The sequence below is a fragment of the Podarcis muralis genome, chromosome 1 (assembly GCF_964188315.1).
Source record: "Podarcis muralis chromosome 1, rPodMur119.hap1.1, whole genome shotgun sequence".
NCBI classification, from domain to species: domain Eukaryota; kingdom Metazoa; phylum Chordata; class Lepidosauria; order Squamata; family Lacertidae; genus Podarcis; species Podarcis muralis.
In genome coordinates this window covers 45,797,864-45,823,988 of record NC_135655.1, presented here as the reverse complement: position 1 = coordinate 45,823,988, position 26,125 = coordinate 45,797,864, and the positions used below count along the sequence as shown (strand labels likewise).

The window sequence follows — 26,125 nt, the reverse complement described above, 5'->3', positions numbered from 1 at the left end:
ATTTCACCAAGTTAACTCAAATTCTGTGCTCATATACAAAACTGATTATTTTGAATGAACCTGATTTGCATCCTTTATTATTGACTCAATATTTTCTTTCTCTTTTTTTCAAAAAGTGAGAAAAAAAGGTGTGGTAATAGGAGAGAAATATATTGGAAATATCAACAATGGGAGTTTATGAACGTGGGAATCTGACTGGGAGTATATTGGTAAGGAAATATTGGGCAGTCCATTGGGATTGTGGTTCCATTTGTACCTACAATCCATTACTTAATTAGTGTACTTCAACCAAATTATTTCAATGGGCTTAAGCATGGGCTGGATTGTGGCCCAGTATATGTTTTCAACAGTATCTGCACAACCATGGAGATTTTAAAGGTTTATTAACAACTGAGAAACTTGGGGTTCTACAGCACACCACACTTGTGGGAATACTACTAGTGTATGCGGGCTTATGCATACAGAGAAAAAGGACAAGAAAGGGTTGATTTGGGTGTGCTTGTCCTACACCTGCAGCTGCTTAAGTGTGAGTCGGCAAACTTGTGAGTCAGAGAGTGGCTCAGCACAATCTAAAGTACAAATGTCCTTGTGTTTATAGCAAGTTTGCCTCAGTCCCTGCTGCTTGGCTAGAACCTAATCTGTGTAGGAATGCTGAAAGGAGGGCAAGTTGCTGAAAATACTTTTGCTGTGACCTGTCTCTTGGGACAGACTGAGGTAGGATTACTTTATGCTACAGTTGAATATAACTGCTAAACTAAAGGGCTGCGTTATCCTGTCAGTAAAGGAACTGACCCTACCCAAACTGTCTGGTGTTTTTCTTTCCCATTCTGGGTTCTCCATTTGCACATTTGCTGTGACCTCTCATTCACCTAGGAGCAGAACATCCAGAGGGCAGATATTACTATAATGAGCAAAATTCCCGAAGAACCATACCTAGGCCTATTCCAACTTTCAGATTGCAAATTTTGTTTTGTCCCTGCCTCTCATGATGATGATGAAAAGAATTTGCCGGATTCAAATATGACAGCAGGCACAGAAGGCATTTAGCACAGATGGTGTCCCTTCTACAGGCTATGCTTATCAACTATCTGATCCGCTCCAGGCATTAGCAGGAATGATTTTCTGTATCTATGGAACTACAGCCACAGGCTGAAAAACAGCAAATTTGAACAACTTCTAACAATGAGTAATAGATGAGGGAAAGGGAAAACAAGTAAGGGTGAAACCACATAGACTGCCCTCACCACATATGTGTCCAGCACAGAAACTATGGACCATCTCATTATATATAGTTATAAAATTATTTTTGCTACAGTCACAGTAGTTAAAATGGTGTGCTTTTAGGCACTATGTTTTATCAAGTTGGCAAGTTGAGAGGATCAGATTACCACCCATCTGCCATTAACTTCCATGGTGCATCAGGAGGTACTGCTCTCCGTAACTCAATGATTTGTGAGAAGACAGCTGATAGTGCCAAAAAAGAAAGAAAATGAGGAGGAATAATTGCTACAGCATTGGCCTTGGGAGATATCTGTATGAGAAATGCGTCTGGAAGACAAACTGTATTGAGGAGTTAGTGACCTGACATGGTTACCCTTCCTGCATCTGTTCCTTCTCCCTCCCTCGCTCTTGTTAAGTTTTTGATGGTGTGAGAACAGTCTTTAATGTCCTGAGAACATTGGGAGGAGGTGAAGCCCCACACACAGCTGCCTTAATCAGTTGTGGAGGATAATGCTGGGTGCCTCCTTTGATGCTGGACATTGTTTTGAGAAAGTGAGGCATTGGGAGGGGATGGTATGCACATAGATACACAGGCTATCTATCAAATTGGATGGTTTGGGCAGAGTGTCTTTGAAGCTCGTGCCTGGACTGATCGGTCACAGGGCCATAAAAACTGAGGTCACCTGGGGGAGTCACTTCACCAATTCTTGAGGGCTTCCAAGTACACTTACTTGTGTACTTATTAGTATGGTTTCTGAATCTCATTTTAAAAGAATGGCCTTCTGCAAGGCAATATCAAGTCAGGAGGCTGGAAGTTGCACCCCTGTTTCTTGCAATAATGAGTTTTTGTATTGTGGGAAACAGAGCAGAGTTTCTTTTCTGTACTTATTAAATGAAGGGTGGTGCTTCCACAACCCAAGTTCAAACGCGCTCCCTAGGACTGCTCTATACTAGGCTACAAGTTCTTCACCTCTACATCCCACAAAAACCTTGCCTTCCAGAAATCCCTTCTAAATGCTGTCGCCTTAGTTCTTGCTTTATCACTCTAGAATGTTCTGCAAACATTCAAGCACCAATGATGCTATATACATACAGTAGTTGTTTCTGGGAACTTGGTATATATGGGAGTAACACACAAAGATATGGTCTGATCATAATCCTATTATCAATTAAAGCCCGTAGAAGCATAGAGTCAGACCTTCAGACCCTTGGCCCATTTAGTTTGTTATTGCCTTCCGTAATATGACCCCTCTAGATGTCTTGCACTAAAATTCTCATCAACAATGGTGACTGGGGCTGTTGGGAGTTGCAATATATCATAGGAAGTCACTAGGTTGGGGAAGGCTGGTGTATACCGGCTGGCATATAGGAATATTGCCCAGCCCTCCCTAGAGAAGAACATCCTATGTTAAGTCAAAGTATCACTGATAAGGGGATAGCAAGCAGTAACATGGCCTCGTAGAATAATAACAGGAAACAATCATTAAAATAAAATATGGAACACACACACACACACACCCCCCACATACATATGTAAACCATGACACTTTTTCAAACTTACATCTATCTTAAGGTCAGGCTTTTAAAGGAATTTCTCTCGGGAACTCTACAATTGTCTAGGTCAGAGCTAAAGATGTCCCAGCACAATGTCTATAAATACCTAAAAGCATCACAAAACACAATGCTATTGTCCCTATGCAAACATAGTGCTTATCCATGCTGCACTTTGGGGATCTTAACCAATGTTAAGCTAACCATACTTGAGTGCTGGCCCAGTTATGATGATCATATCCCACCTTTACTAGCCAAGATATAAACTACTCTTGCCTACACATGCAGCCCCTTTGCTCTTCCCTTTGTAGCATGAGCAATGAAAAGAAGCTTCTAATAAATCATAGTTTATTGTGTCACCTGAACCAGGAAACTATGGTTACCAACCAGAATAAGCCAGGATATTAAAGCAATTTCAAATTGATATGATCATCCAAACTTAGCCAGTATGTCTGCATTGTGCTCTTTAAACAAGAATGCAGAATAGTTTGGGACAAACTTAAAGTGCAGCCATTTCACAAACAATGAAACATACTTCATTTTGGAACATACCTTTTAATCCTGCTGCTCAGCTCCATGGTGCTGGAATGAGAGAGATTCTGTCTTCTCTACTGCCCTTTGAAGATTAGTGAGTATTGCTTTGGTTTATTTCAACAGGAGCTATCAAAAATAAGACTAAATGGGTTTTTGTTTTTTTGTTTTTCAAAAAGTAAAAGAAACGTGAGGTATTTTTTTCCTTTTCATTTCTTTCAAGGTTCACATCCTTTGTTTCATTTTTGCAGAGTCTGTGACTTGATGGTTGTATTCCATCCCTGTGCTTGGAAATGTCTTTCCACAACGTAGAAGGTAAAGGAGCGAAACGTAAAACACAAAGCAGTGGCTAGAAAAAGATGCCAAGGTGGGGAGAGATGAAGCATTCTTTACAGACGACAAATGTGTCCAAAATAAGGAGGCAAGAAATTCCTCAGTTTTATGTTCTTTGTTGATCTTCCTTGCCTTTTTATTTTTCAAACTGTTAAAGGTGAGGACAGCAGGAATATGAAGGGGGAAGTCACAAAATCCAGTGTGCTACAGTAAATGCAAACTTTTCACAGTGCAAAAGTCACACTGGCAAGGGATTGAGTTTCTTTTCCATCTGGAACTATCCATACCACAGCGGTTTCTCTTTCTGTATAGTTAGATTATCAAGTAGACTTCATTGCTTTTCTCTCTCTCTCTTTTAATCTCAAAAGGTCTCTTTTTTCTAATAATATATAGAATATATAAATAAATATATAAACACTCTATGAGGCGGATTCCTGGTGTCCAACCCTTCTGTACTTTTAGCTTTTGTATCTGGCTGATATATATTAAAAGTCCAGAAAATTAGCTTTCTACTACTTATTTGTTAAAGACGTCTACATTTCAGTGGTTGTAAAGAAAGGAAGGGGCCATGAATGATCATGAATATAAAATAACCTAAACTCTTTTTTTTAATAAAAAGAGAAGGTAAGTTTTCTATTAAAAAAAATTGTACTGTTGTGCTTTCAGTGTACACATCCAAAAGTGAAAATGGGTCTAACTGGGGACGGGGGTGGGGTGGGGTGGGGGGGAATGCAACAGCCACAATAAACGTAGCAAAAAGGGCAGGAAGTAGCTCATAGAGTTTGTGTGTGATTAGTTAGTTTAGCAGCTGCCCTTTTTCTTTGTGGACGGGGAGCTGCTGCTCTGGTTTGAGAGAGGCTCTTCTGAATCATCCTCTTCAAAGCCGTGAAAAGTTGAGGTGTCGCTTTCGGATGTGGAACCGAACAAGTCCTCCGTAGTGTGTGCTGCTGCTGCTGCTGCTGCTGCCGCCGCTCCCTCTTCCTTCCTGCTTTCTCTTCCCAAATGAGCTGACATGTATGATGAATATATCAGCACATGGGTTAAGCAACAGGCATCATCATTAATTTCATCATTATCGCTTATTATCACTATTCAACAGTTCAAACTAAAGAGATCTCCCAGCCATACAAATATATATATGTGTGTGCCTGTCTGTCTGTATATATCTAAAGTGGGGTTCAGGTTGATAACAGAGCAGCAGAACAGCAGCAGGAGCAATAAGGAAAGTATAAACTGAATTGCATTTGAAAGAGTAAAAAGCAAAACAACCATCACAGTTGCCCATAAACTAAGGCAGCAAAAGGGTTAATATTGTTTTCCTCTCTTTAAAACATACAGAAAACATTTTTTTTTTTTGTGATTATTTTGAGCAGCTTTAAAATAACTCATACTGTGTGTAATAGTGGGAATTCATTAAGAGCATGGAGTAACATGACTGGCCTTCATTTTGGCATCAACTGCCCTAAATGTATTATTTGAGAGTAATAATCCATTTCAAAAGTTTTCCGTAACTTTAAAAAAACAAACAACCCCAAAGCACCCTCATCCTGATCTTTCTGCACCTGTTCTCCTAAGTGGTATAGTTCTTTTGTAAAACAAAGTGGAAAACTTTTTCAGAACTAGTAAATAAGTAAATACATATTGCCAACTTAGTAAAGCTTCTCTTTGTATATATGTACATATATAAAAAGGCAGATAAAGCATTTCATCCAAAGAAAGAAAGGTTTCTAATATAATATGTAACTTTGACACAATTTTCAGAATACACTCTATTCCTGGATCCATCTTCGGAGAATGAAACAACAATACCCCCATTGTTTCTTGTTCAGTAATTCCAATTAGCATGACTTCAAATAGATGAAGGAAGTAGATATCGAGAAACTATTCTGATCTACAAATATCAGAAAATGTTCTGATGTACAAATCATATTCCCAAAGATGAAAATACATGTAAAATAGTAACACTTAATGATTTTACTGTGTCTTTACAGGCAAAGAAGTTAACCTGTCTCCTTTTGTCATATAAAGGAAGTTTCTTCAATGGGTAAATGAGTAAGGATTTTGTTAGAATTAAGAATGATGCGCCACCCAGACTGTATGTGCTTGTACCCAGCATGCTGTATACAGACTCAGACATCTGTGTAACAGATAACTGACTCTGGTAAACAATTCAAACTGAATAATAGTTGCTTTGCAAAAGGATTCCATTTACGGGAGTATCCATCTCCCCTTCCCCCAATGATAGCTTATACTAATATACTGGACTCTATAGTTAGAAGGTCTAAGTGCCACATTCAGCAGGTGGTTTGCAAATATGAAAAATAAATGAATATGAAAAAGCTTTATATCTAAATTATAATGTAAAATTAGGGATGCTGGAAATACAGTGTTACCTCGGTTTAAGAACAGCCCTGTTTACGAACTATTCGGTTTACAAACTCCTCAAAACCGGAAGTAGTGTCCCGGTTTGCGGGACCTCGGTCTAAGAACGGAATCCGAACGGTGGAAGGGCACCGGTGGCGGGAGGCCTCATTAAGCAAAGCGTGCCTCAGTTTAAGAATAGACTTCCGGAACAGATGAAGTTCGTAAACCGAGGCACTACTGTATAGCTAGGGGCTACAAAAACAAAAACAAAAAACAGTCCAGAAGACTTGGATCCAACTTTAGCTGACTCACCCCAATGGTAAGCATATTCCTAGCAGGACCTAGGAACACATCTGAAACGCTAACAGATTTATTGTGGCATAAGCTTTAATGTTTTACAAGGCTGGCCCAAATTATTTTGATGCCTGAGGCAGAGAAGCAACTGCCCCCTACACTGCAAGTCAAGGTACACAATACCTCAGGCCAGTCAAGTTATTTTGGCACCTAAGGCAGAAAATCCTGCAGCTGCATCTTCCTGTCCCAGGAAAGTACAACAATGTCAAATAAAACAACCAATGCTTTTTTTCTGGCAGTAGGCACTGGTTCAGTTGTACTATGGAGGCTCAGCCTCATGTTACCCTTGGGGAGGGTGAAGCTTTGGAGTACTGATACTGTTTTTCCAGGGGAAAAACCACTGAAAATAACCAAGAATTTTCTGCCATTTCATGACACTCAAAATCAGCTACCTATGGCAGCCACTTTACTCAGCCTAATGATAGGGCTGGTGCTATAAATGACCTCCTTGATTATAAGCATGGAGTCTTATCCTCAGCTAGCAGGTGTATGTGTGTATTTGTAATTCAATATAACATTTAAATGTATGCAGAATGGGCCTAGGGTTGCCACCTTTGGTCAGATAAAATAAAGGATAGGTTGGGCAAAATATGGGACAGGTCAGGTGGGGGCTAAAAATTACTTTTCCCCCTTGCTCTCCACTAGGGCCCAGGAAAGTGGGTACAGGATTGCAGCATAAATCTGTTGTGCTTTGTTTACTCTCTGTAAAGCACAAAATAGCATTCTGCTGTCACCAGCAGAGTTTGGAAGACGTAGGGACAGTTTTTGTGACCCACCGGTTTTGATAAAAAGTTGACTACTGGTTTTTAGAAGAAGTTTCTGCGTTATTTGGACAACAAAAATAGATTATACTACCATGTAATTAATGTCAGGAGCAGAATCAATACAAAAGATTTCAAATTCCAAGGATTTTTGTTACTGTAGACACTATACAGATGCCCACCACATCCTCCCAACCTCTCTTATGTGCATGGGAGTTTCCTTTCACCAACACACACCATCAGTCAGCAACCCTACATGTGTGAAAACCTGCGCAGAAAAGGGCTGCATGCACATAATCATGTGCATAAGAACTAACTGGATTGAACCTTATGATTTTAACCCATGGGTTTATATTCCCCCAAATCCCTAAAAAAAATAAAAAAATAGAAACAAGTTTAAAATGGAATAAACATTGGGAAATATTGTTAAAAACTCCTTTTTTCCTTGTTAAAAACAACCCCCCAAGTAGAATGAAAATGTCCAAACAATCCCCAAACTCAACAACTGAGCTGGACAAATCTCAAGATGATAATGATAAAAGGATCACAATTTATATTAAAACAGATGCACATAGATTAAAAGCAGATTTTTTTTTTAAAAAAAACACCTCTTCAGTAGTATTACACTGCAAAGAACAATGTTTGACAAACATCCTCAGTCTTATGCAATATTGTGTGTATGCTTGTGCGTGTAAGAGACAGTGACAGAAACAAAGACAGAGAGCGCAGTGGAAATAATTATCCAAGTTGAATGGGAACAAATCTCATCTGTATATACGGTTTTTAAAATGCCCACCCAAAACTACATGTCTAACCAACTCCAGTTGTACAAGAAAATATAACAATAAATCCACAATTCCTAAGTATGAGAAAAAGGAATTTACACATGTCAGTCACTCACAGGAAGTTACAATAAGGAATCACCTACCAGATCGCCCACAGTCTGAACATGAGACAAGTTCCTCTGGTCGTCCACTTTTTTTATTCATGTTAGATCCTCCAAGGCAGAAATCACAGTAGTTATTGGAAATGATGGCTCCATCTGGTCCTTTCTGGGCTGCAGGTAAGAAACATTCTTGCTTAAACCAGGAGACATGCAGTATGCAACTTTCACTCTTTTCTCTACACGGGTTTGAACAATACATTTGACAAAGAGAATAACTAGAATAAAGCTAGTTCAAACTGCCCAGTGCATGTATCTGGGTGCCCCATGACTCCTATGCTCTATGGCTGAAAATTTAATTGACTGGATCAGACTACAAGCAATTCCTGGTGAGTATTTATTGTGAGATTAGTGTGCCTCATGCACATAAGGTTGCTTTTCGGTTTTTTGTAGTGATCGCACAAGATCATTGACATCAAAATGCTATCCCGTGTCCCCCAGACCCCTGGTAATCTGGATTTACCTTTTCGGGGGCGGGGGGGGGGGCGGAATCCAATAAGTAAACACAATTCCCAACTGTTGCCAACATCCCATTTGCAGTATCTCAACAACCCTTGCAAATTAACCCATGACCTCTGAGTCTGGAAGCATCTTAAATTAATTGAACTTAGTTCTCAAAGAGACTTGGGTTATGACTAACTTGTCCAAAATATGTCAACGCAACCTAAGTTCAACTGACCATTTGGTTCCAACCCATTTTCTTTTAAGTCAGAGAGCAAAAGCCAATGGCGTTCCAAATCACCGCTAAACAAGTTTTTAGGGGCATCCAAGTGTGCTAAGCAATACCTCAATAATTTTGAGAACACTTCACATTTCTAAGTGCTCCTGAGACCCTTGTAGACAACTAGCTTTACAATCCTGGATGTTTAATCTCCTTTTACTAACTCTTAAACTGCCATTTTAAGGATACTTAAGGAATTTTCATAAGACCACATTCACAAGTAAAGGGAGAGAAGGGCAATCTCTGCCAGCCCCACTGCAGCCCCATGTGCCTGCTGAATAAATTTTCAGATGGGAAGGGTTGTTTGTACTTGGAACTTCATTAATGCTGGAAATGTTGCCAATGGTGACTAAGGCTGGACCTCAGGGCTAAAGTCCAAAACCTTATGGCCCAGTGTCCCAGTTAGGATATTCCAGTGAGGTCTTGTGCGGTTATAATTTTGTGCTGTTTTAATTTAACTTGTGCTCAGAAGTATACATCAATCTTTTTTAAAAAAAATAAATAATATGGAGATTGTCTTTCAGAACCTTCTTCCCAACCCCCCCATATTTTCTAGTGCTATCTATTTGTTCACGTCTTAAGATTTACACCCCGCCTTTCCACCCAAAAGGTGCTCCCAACATGGCAAACAACAATAATATAAATACTACTAGTAAAACATAAAATAGTAATTAAATATACAGTCCAAAATGAAAGCAAGGCAGATAAATTATCATTTAAAATGATTAAAGGTGACATGTTAAAACCAATTACAACAGGCAAGTCAGCCTGGCCTGTCTAAATAAAAATGTCTTTGCCTGGTGGCAGAGGTTCATCAGAGACTGTGTTAATGGCTGAACCTCTTGATGCAAATATTGTAACTCCACCAAAGGGGGAGGTGTGCACAGGGAGGAGGCCAGCACTGATTTAAACTGGAGTTATTTTTTTACTCTAAATTAAGCTTTATGACACCACTCTAGAAGACAATTCACATCCCAAATCAGGAAATCTACCATCAGCGCCAGGAAGAGACGGTGCTGTAAGGCTTGCAAATAACAATAAAGATTGCCAAGCACTTGACTCACGTTAAATAAAAGTGCTATTTAAAACAATTAAGGATAACAATATAATACAATGGGCTGCATGAGACTTTTGTTATCTGCTTATTCTGCCCCTTATAGGCCACTACAGTCCTTTGTGCTGGCACCTCAGGTCAAAAAAGCAGAGTGGGGAGAACTCATTTAGTTATGAGAAAACAAAAGCTCTTTGTTTGAGGCCTAGGCTGAGAGCTTCTGTGTCCTGCGCCCTTGAGCCCTCTTCTTTGCAGTTCAAATCTTGTGTTCAGAATTTGGCTTCCCTGTTTCCACATATTTCCAAGCCTTCATCCCTCGGAGGGGTGGCTGACATACAGTCTGAACCTATAGGGTGAGTGGCACTGAGCTGCTCTCGTGTTCCTTCCCTACCCCCCCCCCTACTGCTGACAGAGCTCATCTCTCTGCAGGTCTGACATGTTTCCATGACAACCAGAATCCCAGGCTCCTGCTGCCTCTAGTCTTGCCACCTGTTATTACCCTATCTCTCAAGTGTAAAGAGCTGATTTGCGGCCTCTTGTTTTCCCGTTCAAAAGCAAGTTTGCAAGGAATAGGTGGGATTCAAGAAATGAGAAATTAAAAAAAAAAAAAAACAGAAGCCACAGATTTGCATCAGCTAATAAATGGGAAAGGAAGAGCAGCAGAAACGGCAGAGAGGAGACAAGCATCTTGGAAGCGCCTTTTGCGCTAACAGAATGAGAGATTGAATCCCTGCTGGAGACATGTCCACCTCCGGCTGGTTTATTCCCAACATTTAATGAGAAATGGAGAAAGTCATTGCGGGTGGGTTTCAAAGGGAATGGTTCATTGCACAGACCATTACATTTATTTTATTTTTTTTATTCTTTGCACACAATAAAGGTGTGGACTGAAACAAGACATAGAAGGCAGTATAAATCGGTCAGAGTGCTGAAGGACAATCCAGATGCAGCTTACACAAAACTTAAGACATTTCGTATTCATTCAAAAGGAGCCTTTCCCCCCACCCCCAGATGCTTCCAACATTGCATTTCTCTGCTGCTGTTTTTAAGAACATTGGCTCAAGATGTAAGTCTTTGTAGTGGCCTGATTTCACAAATGGCTTGGAAATTGCTCTGATTATCCCCTCCACTCCAGCTGATTTGCAATCACCTCCGTTCACAAGGGAAGCTTCTCTTGGTGCAAAGGTCACCGTTGTCCTTCCAGCAAATGTAGAAGGGAAAGTGTGCAGTTTAGGGGATCCGTCTAGAAGACCTGGTCTACACATAGAGCAGGTCACCTTCAGGAATATTTTGCCTCAGAACAACATATGTATTCCTCTTTCCCTAACATCCAGTAGAAGGAGGGGTAAATGGACTGAAGGTGGGATAAAAATGTAAATAATCATAACAATAACGTGATACTGTGTTCAGTGAAAAGACACTGCTGTCATCCTCCTCAAGGAAGGAAAGGGAAAACACTCTTTGCATTCAAATATACTTCCTGCCATTGACCAAGGAGAAAATACCACGGGGGGGGGGGGGGGAGAAAGAGAGGTCCCTCATGCAGCATTCCAAATAGCTGGTGCTTGGTGTGAGGAACAAATAGTTTCTCTCCCACTGAGAAGCTGTCTTGATTTATTTATTCATCCTCCTGCTTAGATGAAAATAAAAGTTAAGAAGTTTCAAAGGAGATTCTGCATGGGAAATGGGGGGTAGCTTGGGATTCAGTGGGATAAAGGCATCATTTTGTTTTCCATTTCTGGAGACTAGGTATCAAATGATGCTTCAGATCTAAACTGACACCAGCTGATCAGGGGAGAGGTTCCAATTTTATTTTATTTTAATCTGTCCTGGTCCAAATTAACCACAATGCAAGGTAACTTACAAGATGGCTTCCAGTAGGGTTGTCATCCCTCCTCCGACACTACAGATAAGAACAGAAAGTTTCTGGTGCATCACCAGAAAATACATGGCTGGTCTCATTTTACTCATCTGCACTAACTTTTGCATGGCAGACTTAAAGACCTGCTTGTCCCAGTGGGCAAATAAGCACAATGGATGATAGGACTGAGAAACAAAAAAAGAGTAACAGCTACAGCTGCCCTTTTCCCTGTACATGGAGCAATTAAAAATTCCATGCCAAGTATGTGGGGTAAATTGAGGCATTCCCAGGCCTACTGGAATTCTTATTTGGACTTTATGGTCCTGAGTTCCACAATGCGGAAACATGTCCAGCTTCTACAGTGGTGCCTCGCAAGACGAAAAGAATCCGTTCCGCGAGTCTCTTCGTCTTGCGGTTTTTTCGTCTTGCGAAGCAAGCCCCTTAGCGGATTAGCGCTATTAGCGGCTTAGTGGGCTTAGCGGATCAGCTGATAAGCGGCTTAGCGGCTTAGCGGATCAGCTGTTAAGCGGCTTAGCGGCTTAGCGGATCAGCTGTTAAGCAGCTTAGCGGATCAGCTGATAAGCGGCTTAGCGATCAGCTGTTAAGCGGCTTAGCGGCTTAGCGGATCAGCTGTTAAGCGGCTTAGCGGATCAGCTGATAAGCGGCTTAGCGGCTTGGGAAAAAGGGGGGGAGGGAAAAAACCCTGCAGGAACTCGCAAGACATTTTCGTCTTGCGAAGCAAGCCCATAGGAAATTCATTTTGCGAAGCACCTCCAAAACGGAAAACCCTTTCGTCTAGCGGGTTTTCCGTCTTGCGAGGCATTCGTCTTGCGGGGCACCACTGTATTAGCAGGAGAGTCCTATATGCTAGCCATACTCTTCAGCACAGAGTGTGGATTCAGATTACCATGAACAGTTGGGATGGCAGTAGCATTAAGCACAGAATGCTGCTAATATGACAATGGATAAATATATTTAAAACTAGAGTACAGTAGTAGAAGGTAGGGCAAAAAATAGGGAGCAGTTAGCATTGTTGGAGCTATCTATGACTATGCAGTATGAATAGTCACACTCTCACAATTTTGTAGACCCTTGCAAAAACTTTTATGAAAAATATTATACACGCCAAAAATAGCATGCTTTCTCCATTTCTTGAAGTGGAAAGGCCGATTTCAAGACTGGTCTTGTGTTGCTGCCCTCTAGACCTCTTGTGGAGGAGGCATAAGAAGAAGGGCTTCAGATGATTGCAGGGTCTGGGTGGGTTCATATGGGGAGAGGCAGTCCTTGAGCTATTGTGGTCCTGAGCTGTTTAAGGCTTTATAAGTAAAAAACAGGACTTTTAATTGGGCCCAGAAAATAATTGGCAGTCAGTTCAGTTGGGCCAGGGTCAGTGTGATATGCTCAGACCATATTGCCCCAATGAGCTACCTGGCCATTGAATTCTGCACCAGCTGAAGTTTCTGTCAGAGGCAGCCCTACATATAACATGTTGCAGTAATCTAACCTAGGTTACCAGAGCATAGGTGACAGAAGTTGGGCTATTCCTGTCCAGACAGAGGCACAGCTGGACCAGCAGCTGAATCTGAAGAAAGGCATTCTGCACCACTGAGGCCATTTTGAGCCTCAAGCAACAGCAAAGGATCCAAAAGTACCCTCAAGCTACATGCCTGCTCCTTCAGAGGGAATGTAGCACCATCAAGAGCAGGCAACCTCCCAGCCATCTGGTCTAGAGAAACACCCACTAGTGCTTATCTCAGTCTTATCTGGATTGAGCTTCACTTTGTTGACTCTCATCCAGTCCATTACCAAGGCAAGACAACAGTCCAGCACCTCCACTGCCACACCTGAAGACGTAAAGGAGAAGGAGAGCTGGGTGACACCAAAATATTGTTGACAACGTACTCCAAAACTCTGGATAACCCCGCTCAGCAGTTTCATGTAGCTGTTACGCAGCATAGGAGATAAACTGAACCCTGAGGAACCCCACATTGAAAGCTCCATGGGACCAAAGAGCACTCCCCAAGCATCAGCCTCTGGAAACAACCATTCAAGTAGGACCAGAACCACCACAAAGTGCTGCCACTCATCCCTCCAGAAGGATACCATGGTCAATTGTTTCGAAAACTGCTGAGAGGTTGAGAAGAATTAACAGGGACACATTTCCCCTGTCTCTCTCCCAACAGAGGTAATCATACAGGGTGATGAAGGCAGTTTCCGTGCCAAAAAAGGCCTAATCCCTGGTTTTAGCATACAAAGAACCTGAAGGATGGTATAGATGGGGCAAACTTAACATCCCATTTTGGACTCTGTTATTTTATGAAGCAGACCTTTTTGAAGCCAGTCAGTTCAAATTAGGATGCCCTGACAAACATTTTCTCCAGAGTCCTTGGGAAATATACTTTTTAGACATCCACAGTGGCCAGAATGGGGGATAGAAAGAGGAAGGAATGTTTTTCTTCTAGCAGCTGACGTCAGGCAGCAAATCTATATCTGATTTTGGCAGATTCCGCACCAGCCTATTATTACCACAGATACTGCTGTGAAGAGATACTTGAACAGAAGACATGGATGAACTAGGAGGAAGGAAATAAGCAAGAACCCTGTACTGTGGCAATGATCTATCTTCCACCACCCCACATGTCACAACCTATACTTGGTTTGTTTTGCATTCATTAAACTGGGCTTCTTGCATTTCTTTCCCATGTAGCTAAGGAAATAATCACGGCCTGCCATTTACCGTGCGTTTGGCCTTTTCGGCCATTTCAGAAGGCTGCAGATTAGTCATATGGATTAACACCCCCCCCCTTCCCTTCCCAAGAGCCATACAGAGAGGATTCTTGAAGTCCAGACCTTGTGACCTTGTGGACCTGTCAGATCTGATTCACAACACGCACCCAACTTAGGGAGTAGACGGCTCTGGCATTCTGGCTTTCCCTGCCTCCTCCCTGCGTACAAAGGCACCACTTAACTACTACGTATTAGCAATATGAACAATTAGCATTCGCATGAAAGATGGATGGCAACATAAATTAAATCCTGATAAGTGAAAGAAGAGAGGTTTTCAGGCTGTAAATAGACATTCAAAGAGAAGCCAGGTTTCGGCTGCAGGGGGGCGGGAGATTGTCTGAGTGACTGAAAGAGCGCACTATGTAAAATCCTGTTCCCAGATACATTGGTACCTCGGGTTACGAACGTAATTCGTTCTGGAGGTCTGTTCTTAACCTGAAACTGTTCTTAACCTGAAGCACCACTTTAGCTAATGGGGCCTCCTGTTGCCGCTGTGCCGCCGGAGCACGATTTCTGTTCTTATCCTGAAGCAAAGTTCTTAACCCGAAGTAATATTTCTGGGTTAGCAGAGTCTGTAACCTGAAGCGTATGTAACCCGAGGTACCACTGTAATACTTTTTACCAGTTCTAATAAATTTCCTGCTGCATAAGGTGGGAGAGCAGATTGTGGTTGCTGACGCAACCCACCATGAACACCTCTAGGCCTGCCAGATATCCAGGTATGGATATCCAATAGGTATAGGACCTCTGCACAAAATATTTAACATCTGTAGGTGCAAATAATGTGGTTTAAGCCGATACAAGTTGGATTTTTTTGCATATAGGTCCTTTGCCGGTGAGATGCTCATGCATAAACAGCAAGTGAGAAATGCTTTCATTGTGAACAGGGAGGGCAGACTCAGTCCTCCCATCTCACATGAAAGCTAAGTTTATCAGAACTGGGCCAAGAACAGAAGGCTTTTGAAGGAGCTGCAGAAGCCATCAGAATCAACCTCAGAGCCAACCCTACCACTACACCCGGTGAAGTGGCCCACCTCAGGCATCTTCTTATGGGGATATGCAGGTCATGAGTGGATAGAGCCAGCCAGAAGTGGGGTCCAGAGGAAGAGCAAGACCTGGAAGGAAAGCTCAAGGTAGAGGAAAGGGGGCTGTGGTTAACACAGCCACAGGCAATTCAAGAAGCTAAGAAAGGGTTAAAAGCTGAGTGTGAGTTGAGTGTGCTTAGAGCCAGCAGATACAGCATGTAAGGGAAAGGAAGGAAGAGCTAAGGAGCTAGAGGCGAAGGAAAATAGGAAGGGGCTTGTGACAGGGGATGGCATGGGGCACCTAAGTGCTGTGGGCAGCTGGGCTCAATAATAATAATAATAATAATAATAATAATAATAATAATAATAATAATAATAATTTATTATTTATACCCCGCCCATCTGGCTGAGTTTCCCCAGCCACTCTGGGCGGCTCCCAATCAGTGTTTAAAACAGTACAGCGTTACATATTAAAAACTTCCCTGAACAGGGCTGCCTTAAGATGTCTTCTGAATGTCAGGTAATTATTTATCTCTTTGACATCTGATGGGAGGGCGTTCCACAGGGCGGGCCCCACTACCGAGAAGGCCCTCTGCCTGGTTCCCTGTAGCCTCACTTCTCGCAATGAGGGAACCGCAAGAAGGCCCTCGGTGCTGGATCTCAGTGTCCCGGGCTGAACGATGGGGGTGGAGACGCTCCTTCAGGTACACAGGACCGAGGCCATTTAGGGCTTTAAAGGTCAGCACCAACTCAAGGCAAAGGCTGTGTGAACAGAGACCATAAAGAGGGATAGCAATGGCCTGAATGGCCATGTTCCTGCTGGAAAAGTGCAAATCACTGAAAGGATGAAAGCAGGGTAGGCAAAAGACAGACGCTTGGCTTTCATAAGGCAGGTGAGCTATGCCACCCTGCTGGGCTACGGGATATGGCTCCCTATGGTGTTTAACTGCCCCCATTGCAAGTCTGTGCACTGTAACAGGCTACCCGTAAAAGGCAACAAGCTGTCATTTGGTTTGTCTCATTTCTTGTGAAGAGGACATGGACACTTCAGGTGGGACAGCATGCAGCAGCTGGCCTTTTGGAGTATGTTATTCTACTTTATCAACTGCCGGACCAGTTTTGAGTCCAACTGAAAGTCCTAGGTCTCACTGTTAAAGCCCTGAAACATTTGGAACTAGGATGGTTAAAAGACTGCGTGTGTTTGTATATTTAAGTAGCTTGGACTATGTTTTATTATGTTTTTATATGTGCGGGAAGCCACCCAGAGTGGGATGATGATGATGACGATAATAATAATTGCTCACTGTTGCTCGCTTCACTCACCAGCTCCACCTACCTGCCACCCCCTGTGAAACCTCCACCTTTACACCGGACCAAAAATGCCACAAGCTTATTTCTCTTGTTTTCAGCAGCAGCAGCAGTGACAGGGGGTAGTGTGGGGTGGTTTGCAAAGCCCACTCCACTCTGATCCTGCCACTTCCTGCAACGCAAGGGGGGTACTGCTATCACTGAGCAGTCAGGGCTCCCCTCTCAGCAGAAAATGCCTACGAGGATTTCTGTGTTACTTCTGGTACTACTCTTCCTCATTTGAAAAGGGGGGTGGGGAAACTTCCCTCTTAAGCACCTAAATCTCAGAGCGATTAACAAATGTTAAAGGAATTAATATGGCTTTAAGCCACTGCCTAGCCTAAGGGTGAGGAAGGGTGAAAGACAAGCAGCTTCCCTCAGAGCCATCCTGCCAACAGCATGCATAATGCCACATGGGATTATGGTGCAGGGCTAGCCTGAAATGCCCCTGCTACATAGTTGTATAGACTTGAGTGTGTTTGTGTTGTTTACTGTGCTGTGGCTCACAGTATGACGGAAGACACAAAAGGAGGAACACGATCAGTTTCTAATGAGTCTGGTAGCACCCTTGATGCTCAGCAATCCCCATCGCTTGAGAATGTAACAGAGGTGATAAACAACTTGACTTAATTTCCTGGAGCAAGCTTAAGGGTGGTGGTTCTGTACATTGGGGGAAACCCAATGTCAGCTGTGTTGACATTAACATCTTCCTTCCCCATCCCTGGAAAAATTTGTGAAATGTTTTTAATCACAGACCAGTAAGGTGGAAGATGGACATAAAAGAAGGATAAACATGCACACAAATAACTACTACTGCTAGAGCTTGTGGTAATTAAAATCAAAATCTCACTGCATTAAATGAAACAAGGAACCTCAGCTAGATCATACATGACAGGTATATCCAACCTCTGCTTAAAAACTTCCAATGAAGGAGAGTCCACAACCTCCTGAGGGAGACTATTCCACTCTCTAACAGCTCTTGCTGTTGGAAAGTTATTCTTGATGTTTAGTCGGAATTTCCTCTCTTGTAACTTGAATCCATTGGTTCAGGTCCTACCACAGTAAAATGGTTCGCCATTTGTTGATAGCCACAAGAATTCAAATAGATCAAATATGACTACTAGCAGAAACACAGTGAGGTGTGAAATCCTAGCAGTGTTGATAACTTTGAAAATGACATATTTTATGATATAGAGATAGGAGAATGAGTTGTATGCTAAATATGGGGATAGTATTTTTCCCCCAGTACTGGATAAGGCACAGGGGTCTCTGTTTAAAGGGATGGGCTACTACTATGCAAGCCTCTTGAAGGATACATGCAATGAATTGAGGGAATTGATATGGTTGCAAATGAATGATAATTATTAAAAAGAACAACTGAACAATCTCATTTAGTTATTTGACAAACTGAATTGCACATTTGAAAGGGCACCTTGAGAATATTTGTAGTTTGCTTTTAAGGTGCTCAGGGTAACTATATTTTGATATTCCAATCAATCAATCAATCAATCAATTGCTGCTTTAAAAGAAAAAAAAGAAAGACAAGACTGCCTGCCTGCCTGCCTGGTTCAGTCCATCAGCTTCATCTTATATTCCTGCAATTAAATATAATTCAACAGTCACCTAATCTAGTTTAGCACACTGCCTCTAGGAAGAAACCAGTAACCAATCCTTCAAGAGAGGCTTACTAACCTTAACTTGGTAAGAAGCTATGGTAGTTTATCCTGCTATGAAGATGAATGCACTTTGTTACTTCCAAATTTATTTGTAGCATTAATATTAGTTTGATCCTAGCAAAGATTTTATGTTACTGTTGGTACAACTTCACCCCAGTTATAATAAATTCTGCTATAGCCTTTCTTCATATGAGAGCTATACAACACTTAAAATAAAAAAAAGACTCTCAATATGTCTAAAAGCACGGTAGAGATTAAGTGTCTCCGGGCTTTTCGTTCAGCAGTAGAATCAGCATCTCCTCAATAACCAGTCTTAGGACTTTCAAATAAGAGTTGAGAGGGGGACACCATTACCTTTTGAAACATCCAGAGGCTTTCTGGAGCAGAAAATATTATCAGATCTAGGCCTAGGCCCTTGCGTCCGACTTGCTCCCTTGATATTTATGGAGATCATATCATGTGTCACATAAGAAAGACACTGGAAACGTGCAGTGAATTTTGTACAATAACAAGAAGAAAAGAGACAAAGATAGAAGATAATAAAAAAGTGTGTTTTCTTGTTCTCAGAGCTAAACCACAGTGAAACGGCTTGACAATGGGCAGATTGGGTTCCCCCCCCTTTCGCTTGTCTTCCCTCGACATGTTCGCCCCATGGGAGCAGTGATGGAAAGTGCCCTGCTGCAGAGTTAATGTGAGGTTTGGAGCTGAATTTTTTGACTAGCTGAGCTCAGCACCTGGGAAAGCTGCAGTTGATTAGCTCCTCTAAAAGCCCAGGTCCCAATAATTCACAGAGGAGCAAAGTAATTGTGGCCACTGCTGAAATGCAAGGAGGAAGGTAGCCCAGGAAGAATAGATGGTGGATTTGGAGCACTCAACAAAGGAGGGGGTGGGAAGAAAGAGGAGGGAAATGTATATTCTACTCACGTTTGTGATTTTCATTTCTGTGGACAGGTGGGGAGCGTGTCTCCTGCTCTTGAGCATCATCCCCCTCCTCACTAGCAAGGTGGGTGTGAGCATAATGGTAGCTCAATCCTGGCCTGTTCTTGTAGCGCTTTCCACAGACTGTGAACAGAGAAAACACAAAGAGCAGAAGACAGAGGATGATACATCAGTAACAACTAAAGTGGCCTTAAGTATTTCCTCACTGCTGCTGCCTTTCCCAGACAAATAGACGTTTATTTCTATTTCATAACACCAGAGGGATAGCTCTTCACTGAGGGCTAAATACCCACATACAAAATACCTGTCCCTCCAGTCAGGTTTGAAGTAAAATATTTCTTTTAAAACACTCAGAAGAGGCAACCGGACATGGACTGAAAGTCTGAGGAAAACGTGTTTTCTACTGGACAGTGCATAGCTGAATAAATGAAATGTAGAGTAAGAATCGGCCCCAAAGGTATCTCAGGGTGTATTCAGATGTGGGGAATATTGCATTGGTTTTCTGGATTATAATACTAGCACTTCCATCCCATTTTCTAATATTCCTTTCACACCACAGTACCTGTTGTGCTATGGAACTATGGCTTTTTGACCAATATACCAGCATACCGTGCTAAATTTCATTCATTGACACAACAACAAACGTCATTGGACAATATTTCTATGCTCACACCCCTTCTGCACATGCAGGCATCTGTTCCCCCATGATTCCCCTGTGCAAACAACAGGAAAGAACTGTATACTGCTCCAAATTCCATCCCTTTACTGCAAACAGAATTTTTTCTGCAACCAACTAACATGCAAATGAGCTTTAAACACGCACCATCTTCTACTGGTTTTCCAGAAGTGGCGTTTACGTTCTGTGAAAGCTCAACTATAATTCGGAAAATCACAGTTAAGGGAACATTGAGGAAATGGAATGATCTCTGTGTGAATGCAGTCTCAGTTTAAATTTAGATGCTGCACGGTTAAGGTCACGGCTGAGTGCCATGCTGTGGTAGCTCTCCTTCAGACTAGGGACAGTGAGCTGCCAGCATTTAAGGATCAGATGCCTCAGAATTCATGTTAACGAGAAAATTCCCAGGGGAAAATGCCCTGCTGAAGCTGATAGTCTTTATCAATTTTAAATATTTTTCCATTAGAAACTGCTTTCTGGCTATTAGCTTGCGAGCATTAATAACAAATTATTAAATAACAAATTCCATTGAAGAGACTAAAGCATGTAAAAAGGTTAAAATAGCTTATTATGAACACAAATGATCTGTGCTTATATTAGAAATTATATTGTTATATTTGTTCATGTACTTATAATCTTTTTAGGCCATCTCTGTGGATAATGTTTTTTCCCTCTCTCTCTTCTCTCTCTCTCTCTCTCACACGTATTGTGTGTAGACCCATTATAATCAATGAATTTGAGACCATTGATTTTAATGGACCTGTTTTATAACTAACATTGGATGTCATGTCACCCTATCTATTCCTCAATGGAAACTGGCTTGAGTGAGAGAGCTGAGGCCCTGGAGGAAAACCATCCTGGTTATGGCAAACAAGCTGAAATTACAATGCTGCAAACTATCTATTAACTCAAATTGAATGCAGCTCTGGTGGCATGCAAATTGCAGCTTTGGCACTAACAGTAAGTTGTAGTTGTTGTTATCATTATTTAGTAGTGCTACTTATATAGCACTTAATATACCGCTCTCTAAGCAGTTCAGATATACTATAAAATCACAACTATAATACATATATATACAATTTAAAAAACTCACAACAGTAAAACTAACCAGTGCATACTTTATTTATTTCATAAAAATTATATACTGCTTAATTGTAATAATAAGCCTGCTAAACAAGTGGGTTTTTAGCAGGCCTTTAAAACTCATTACAGTTCCTGCCTCTTAAACTAAATGAGTCAGGTTGTACTATATCTTACAGGAATAAATGTTAGCAGGTCAACACCATGTGGAAATGAGGACATGATGAATAAGGTCAATGAAAAGGATCATTCTTTGTTTACACAACCGGCTGTTTTAACTACCAAGCATCAACATTGGGAGAGATGCACAAAACTGTGCAGGTAGTATTTTGAAAGATTATTACCCTAGACGTCCTGAGAATATTGTCAATAAGCTTGAGAATATAGCAAAATGTTTCTAAATTAAGACATTTAATTAGAGGTCTAAGAAATACTGGATTATGGCAGAATTAGGAAAAGAATAGAACATCTTTTTTTAAAAGATTCTGATGAGGTGCAACTATCTTAGCCCAGCTATTCTTTTAAGGAAATAAAAAATGAGTGGTCTGGATGGTAAGGGGCAATGATCAAAGCAATACTTAGACATATTTAAAACATGAATGTTGATACATATCATACACACTGTCCCATTTGACAGGTGTTGAATGTATAATTAATACTACCTTTCTTATTTATATAAGACTATTACAGTCAAGCAACTGTCAGGTATTGAATGTATAATTAATATTACCTTTCTTATTTATATAAGACTATTATCAGAAACCTCACATGTGTGCTGAGAGTAAGCTATTAGGACAGTTGTCAGGGACAATACCTAGTCTGCAGAGCTCAGTAGTTTTCTAGGCTTCAGCTTCATTTAACAGCCACCTCGTTCAAACTAAAGTGAGTGAGAACAAACGTCTAAAGCAGGGGTGCAGAACCTCTGACTTAAGGCTAATTAAACCCGCCAGGCCTTGCAATCCAGACCACAAGGCTGTTTTCAGCTGGCCACACACATCTGTTACTTACCTGATGTCATATGACATCAGCCACAGCATAAGCAAAGCTGCTATGGAGGAATCCAGAGCCTCAGAGTGTCCTCCCAATTTTTCCTCTGCAGCCCTAGCTTCCGAATGGATCCTATCACTGCCAAAAGCAGGGGGCCTTGCATTCAGTGCCAAATGCACATTGGGGCTGCAAAGGAAATATTGAGAGCAATTGTTCCTTTGCAGCCCTGGTTTCCAGCCCGATGGAACAGGTGCCCTTTAAGCAAGCTCTCAGGGAACGGGCACCAGAAATTGAGGGGAGGGTTGGATGCTGCCCACGTACTGTCAATTGATCGGTGATTTAGATAGATGGACTGTGCTAATCAATGTGTGTTCCTAGAGCAAATTTTCTCACAAACGGAAGTAGCAGGAGCATTAAATGCCAGGAAACAACAAGCTAAGAACATTCCTTATTCTTAAGGAATTGCTGAGTGAAAGAGGAAAAGAACAAACTTCAGGTGCTGGCTGAGAATATGGTAAGAACTGTGGAATAAAAATATATTTGGAATTTTATTGTGGCGTGGTTGGAGGAAAACGGAACGAGGCCAGAGGTAACAAGCATTAAACAATGATTCCACAATATCACACGGAACAATCATTTCCAACAAAGTATGCTGATCTGGGCCACATTCGTTCAGTCTTCTCATCTTGGCATAAACTTTGGAATGTATCTGCACGTTTCACTAACTGAAGATTTTCCACAAAGGAAAGCTGAGTTTAGGGTAGAAATTCAAACCAGCTATGGTGCCATCTCACATCTGTTTCCATGCAGGCCCTCATTTATTGTTAATTATATGGATTCATTCACCCTTCCTTCCTTCTCAACTCCAGTAAAGGAGATTGCCATTGATCAGCCCAGGTTTTCTATAACATTAGAGCAACTAAGCCAATGAAAGCCAGAGGAGACTTACATTCACAATCCCCCTGTAATATCAGGACAATTCCACCAATGTTATCAATGGAAACAGGGCAGGAAGAGAAGACCGAACCAAGCAAGTAAATTGCAGAGGTGAGTTCAGTCTAGTTTCATGTTAGCATTCACCCAACCTATCCTTTGTTCCAAAGAACCTTTTTTGAAGTTTAATTTTTAAAACTTTATCATGGGTCCTAGCAGTGCTTTTAAAAAAGGAAAGAAAAAGAAAAGGTACCAGGACTCACCATGAAGTTGTTACAGTAAGTGTTACACTTTTAACATTTGGGAGAGAGAAATGGTGTTGGTACTGTGTACCTTTGAGTACTCCCAGAAAAAAGCACGGGATCCTAGTATCCAAAATCAAAGGATCAGAGCGACTGAGTAAATGAAACACAGAGGAGACTAACCTACAAGCCCCTCGTAATATCAGGACAGTTCAGCCAATGTTATCAAGGGAAACAGGACTGGCAGAAAAGACTGAACTGAGCAAGAGGGGAAGAGGTTGAAAGAGGAGACTGAGGAAAGTGAATGTACAGCACACCACCCTTCTTACTGATAGGCTCTTCACTAGTTATAACAAAAATAAAAAATAAAAAAGTCGGCTCCCAGTCTCCCACCACCATTCCTTGTTATCGGGCACATCTAGTACCCTGAATTAAATAGCGCTTTGCTCTTATCTAAGCAGGGCTCTTCTTATACTGTCACCTTTCTGTACTTTCCTTTTCTAGTTGGCCAGCCCCTTGAGCAACAGTCACACCACATGGTAGGTTAGGGAAGCATTCATATAAAAGGCACTTCCGTAGACTGAATTCTATATTGGTTTATTCAAAAACAGCTCTTACGACACAAGATACCAGGTTGGGACTTCATTAGGTTAAATGTGTGGTGCTTAAGGTGCCTTCTAAATTGGTGGGAGAAAGTCCTCAATTACAATACAGTAGCGCCAATAAAAAGCCAATGAACAGAGCCTTTGCAGGGGTTAGAATGGCAGTAATGGCAAACATAGGAATTCTTACAAAAAGCAAGTTCACTCTGATTGGCTTATTTCAATTACATTCTCTGTCATAGAACAGAGGGCGGGATTGATACAACTGAGCACCCAAGCAGGGCTCAGTCATGTACTGTGCACGCAGTGTTCGAAACTCCCATTGTTCTAGGCACATTTTGCGACAGGGAATTTCATTAGCGCAAGCAGTTTATGAGCTCTGGGCACAGTACTGCACCTAAGATTTCAGATTAAAACTGCAGAGTGGAAGGAAAGGAGGACCTTTTTCTGCCTCCCCACTTCCAGCTACTCTCTGAAGACTACAGAAGAGACCCTCTGAAGAATATTAGAGGGTTAAGCAGGGGAAGGACTAGACCATGTGAAAAAAATGAACATAATATTTTAGCTGCACTGCATTCATTTTCAGCTTTGCATTCTTGTTATAAAAATATATGCCTACACATTCCGTTGTTGCGCCCATAATCTGGGTTTAAAGTGCCATTTAGCTCCTAGCTTTCGTATCTCAGTTTCTAACACTGTGTACACGACAGTTCTGTCCAAGTGAGAGATGGAGAAAGAGCAGCATGAGATTTTGCCCTTGGACTGGAAAAAAAAGGTTTTTGGGAAAAGGGAATTGCATACCTGTAAAGTACTTAAGTATTCAGGTGATACTTTTTATTTCTAACCACAGAGTTGAGCTAGGTGTTAAATGAGCAATGCATATAACAGTTTTCAGGCAAATGAGCAATGCATATAACAGTTTTCAGGCAAAGTTTGTGTGTATTTTTTTAATGGAAAGCAACCACAGGAGGCTGGTAGTTTCAGCACAGGGACAGCATGGGGATAAAGAGCTATTTCATCCCTTTCCCCTCCTGCCCAAAATCATCCCCAATTCACAATGGGAGAGAAAAATGGCTACCTCTATAGAAATGCAGGCAAGGGACTAGTTTTGAGAAGAAGAAAAACGTAACTGGGAGGGAGTGGGTGAAGCAGCTGCTTCTCCCCTCCTCACCATACCTCTGCTCAAACTGGCAGCCTCCCACAACTATTTTTTCATTTGAAGAAGAATGCTGGGAGGCTGTTCATGCAGCTCCCATGTAGCATTTAGTGTGGCCCTATCTGAACCACAAAAAGAAAAAAGAGTGACTCATGCGGTAGACATAGATGCCAAGGCATAGAAGGCCGCAAATGAAGCAGAGAGGGAAACTGAGCCTAAGAGAAAGAAGGATGTGAGGTGTGGTGTGGTCTCTTGCCACGGGTTTCATTTTCACTCACTCTCTCGCTCAAAAAATAGCAACAGCAAGTAGTGATAGGAGTGGCAGCTCAGCAAATTCTAAAGCAGTGAAATGTGTTTCATTTTCTGGAAAGGAATGAATTATGTCTTGATTGCTGCACCAGACTGAAAGCAGAGTGGAGGGTCTGGACGCTACTTACTGTCACAAACGTAAGGTTTATCGTGGTCGTCCATAGAAGAAACATCATTCCTTCGCCTGCCACCTCCAGAACCCCGAGCCTAGAAATAAACCAAGATGTTAATGCAACAGCCACCACCCAGACATTACAGTGGTATCTCTAGGTATCTTCTGTGCTTTGCACATGCACAGAAGTGCTGAATCGCAACCCGCGTGTGCGCAGATGCAGCCCTGCGGGTTGTGAACGCTGCAGGTTGCAAACATGCCTTCCACACGGATCATGTTCACAACCTGAGCGTCCACTGTAAAAGGACACATTCTACTCATATAAAAACACCAGGCAGGTCCCACAAAATAACCCAGAGATGCATTTTAACTAAAAGAACACATTCTACTCATGTAACGCTGATTCCTGGACCGTCCGCGGGCTGGATTTAGAAGGTGATTGGGCCGGATCCGGCCCCTGGGCCTTAGTTTGCTTGCCCATGCCCTAGAGACTATTAAAACCGTCTCTACAAGTAGGCGTAGGGACGCGGGTGGCGCTGTGGGTTAAACCACAGAGCCTAGGA

The 26,125-nt window shown here is 41.8% G+C and overlaps 1 protein-coding gene across 3 annotated transcripts in view; it reads right to left on the bottom strand.

Annotated features, from left to right (window-relative positions):
* DPF3 (double PHD fingers 3) overlaps positions 1-26,125 on the bottom strand; it is a 182,721-nt gene that overhangs the window by 31,603 nt on the left and 124,993 nt on the right. For 2 of the 3 annotated variants that reach the window (XM_028724639.2, XM_077927461.1), the window contains exons 6-8: positions 25,579-25,657; positions 19,451-19,588; positions 8,044-8,172 (exon numbers count right to left, since the gene is read on the bottom strand). In XM_028724639.2, the coding sequence (XP_028580472.1) occupies positions 8,044-8,172; positions 19,451-19,588; positions 25,579-25,657 (346 nt within the window). Of the gene's footprint in view, positions 1-3,324; positions 4,644-8,043; positions 8,173-19,450; positions 19,589-25,578; positions 25,658-26,125 lie in introns of all 3 variants that reach the window. The other variant, XR_003706047.2, reaches the window with a different exon arrangement.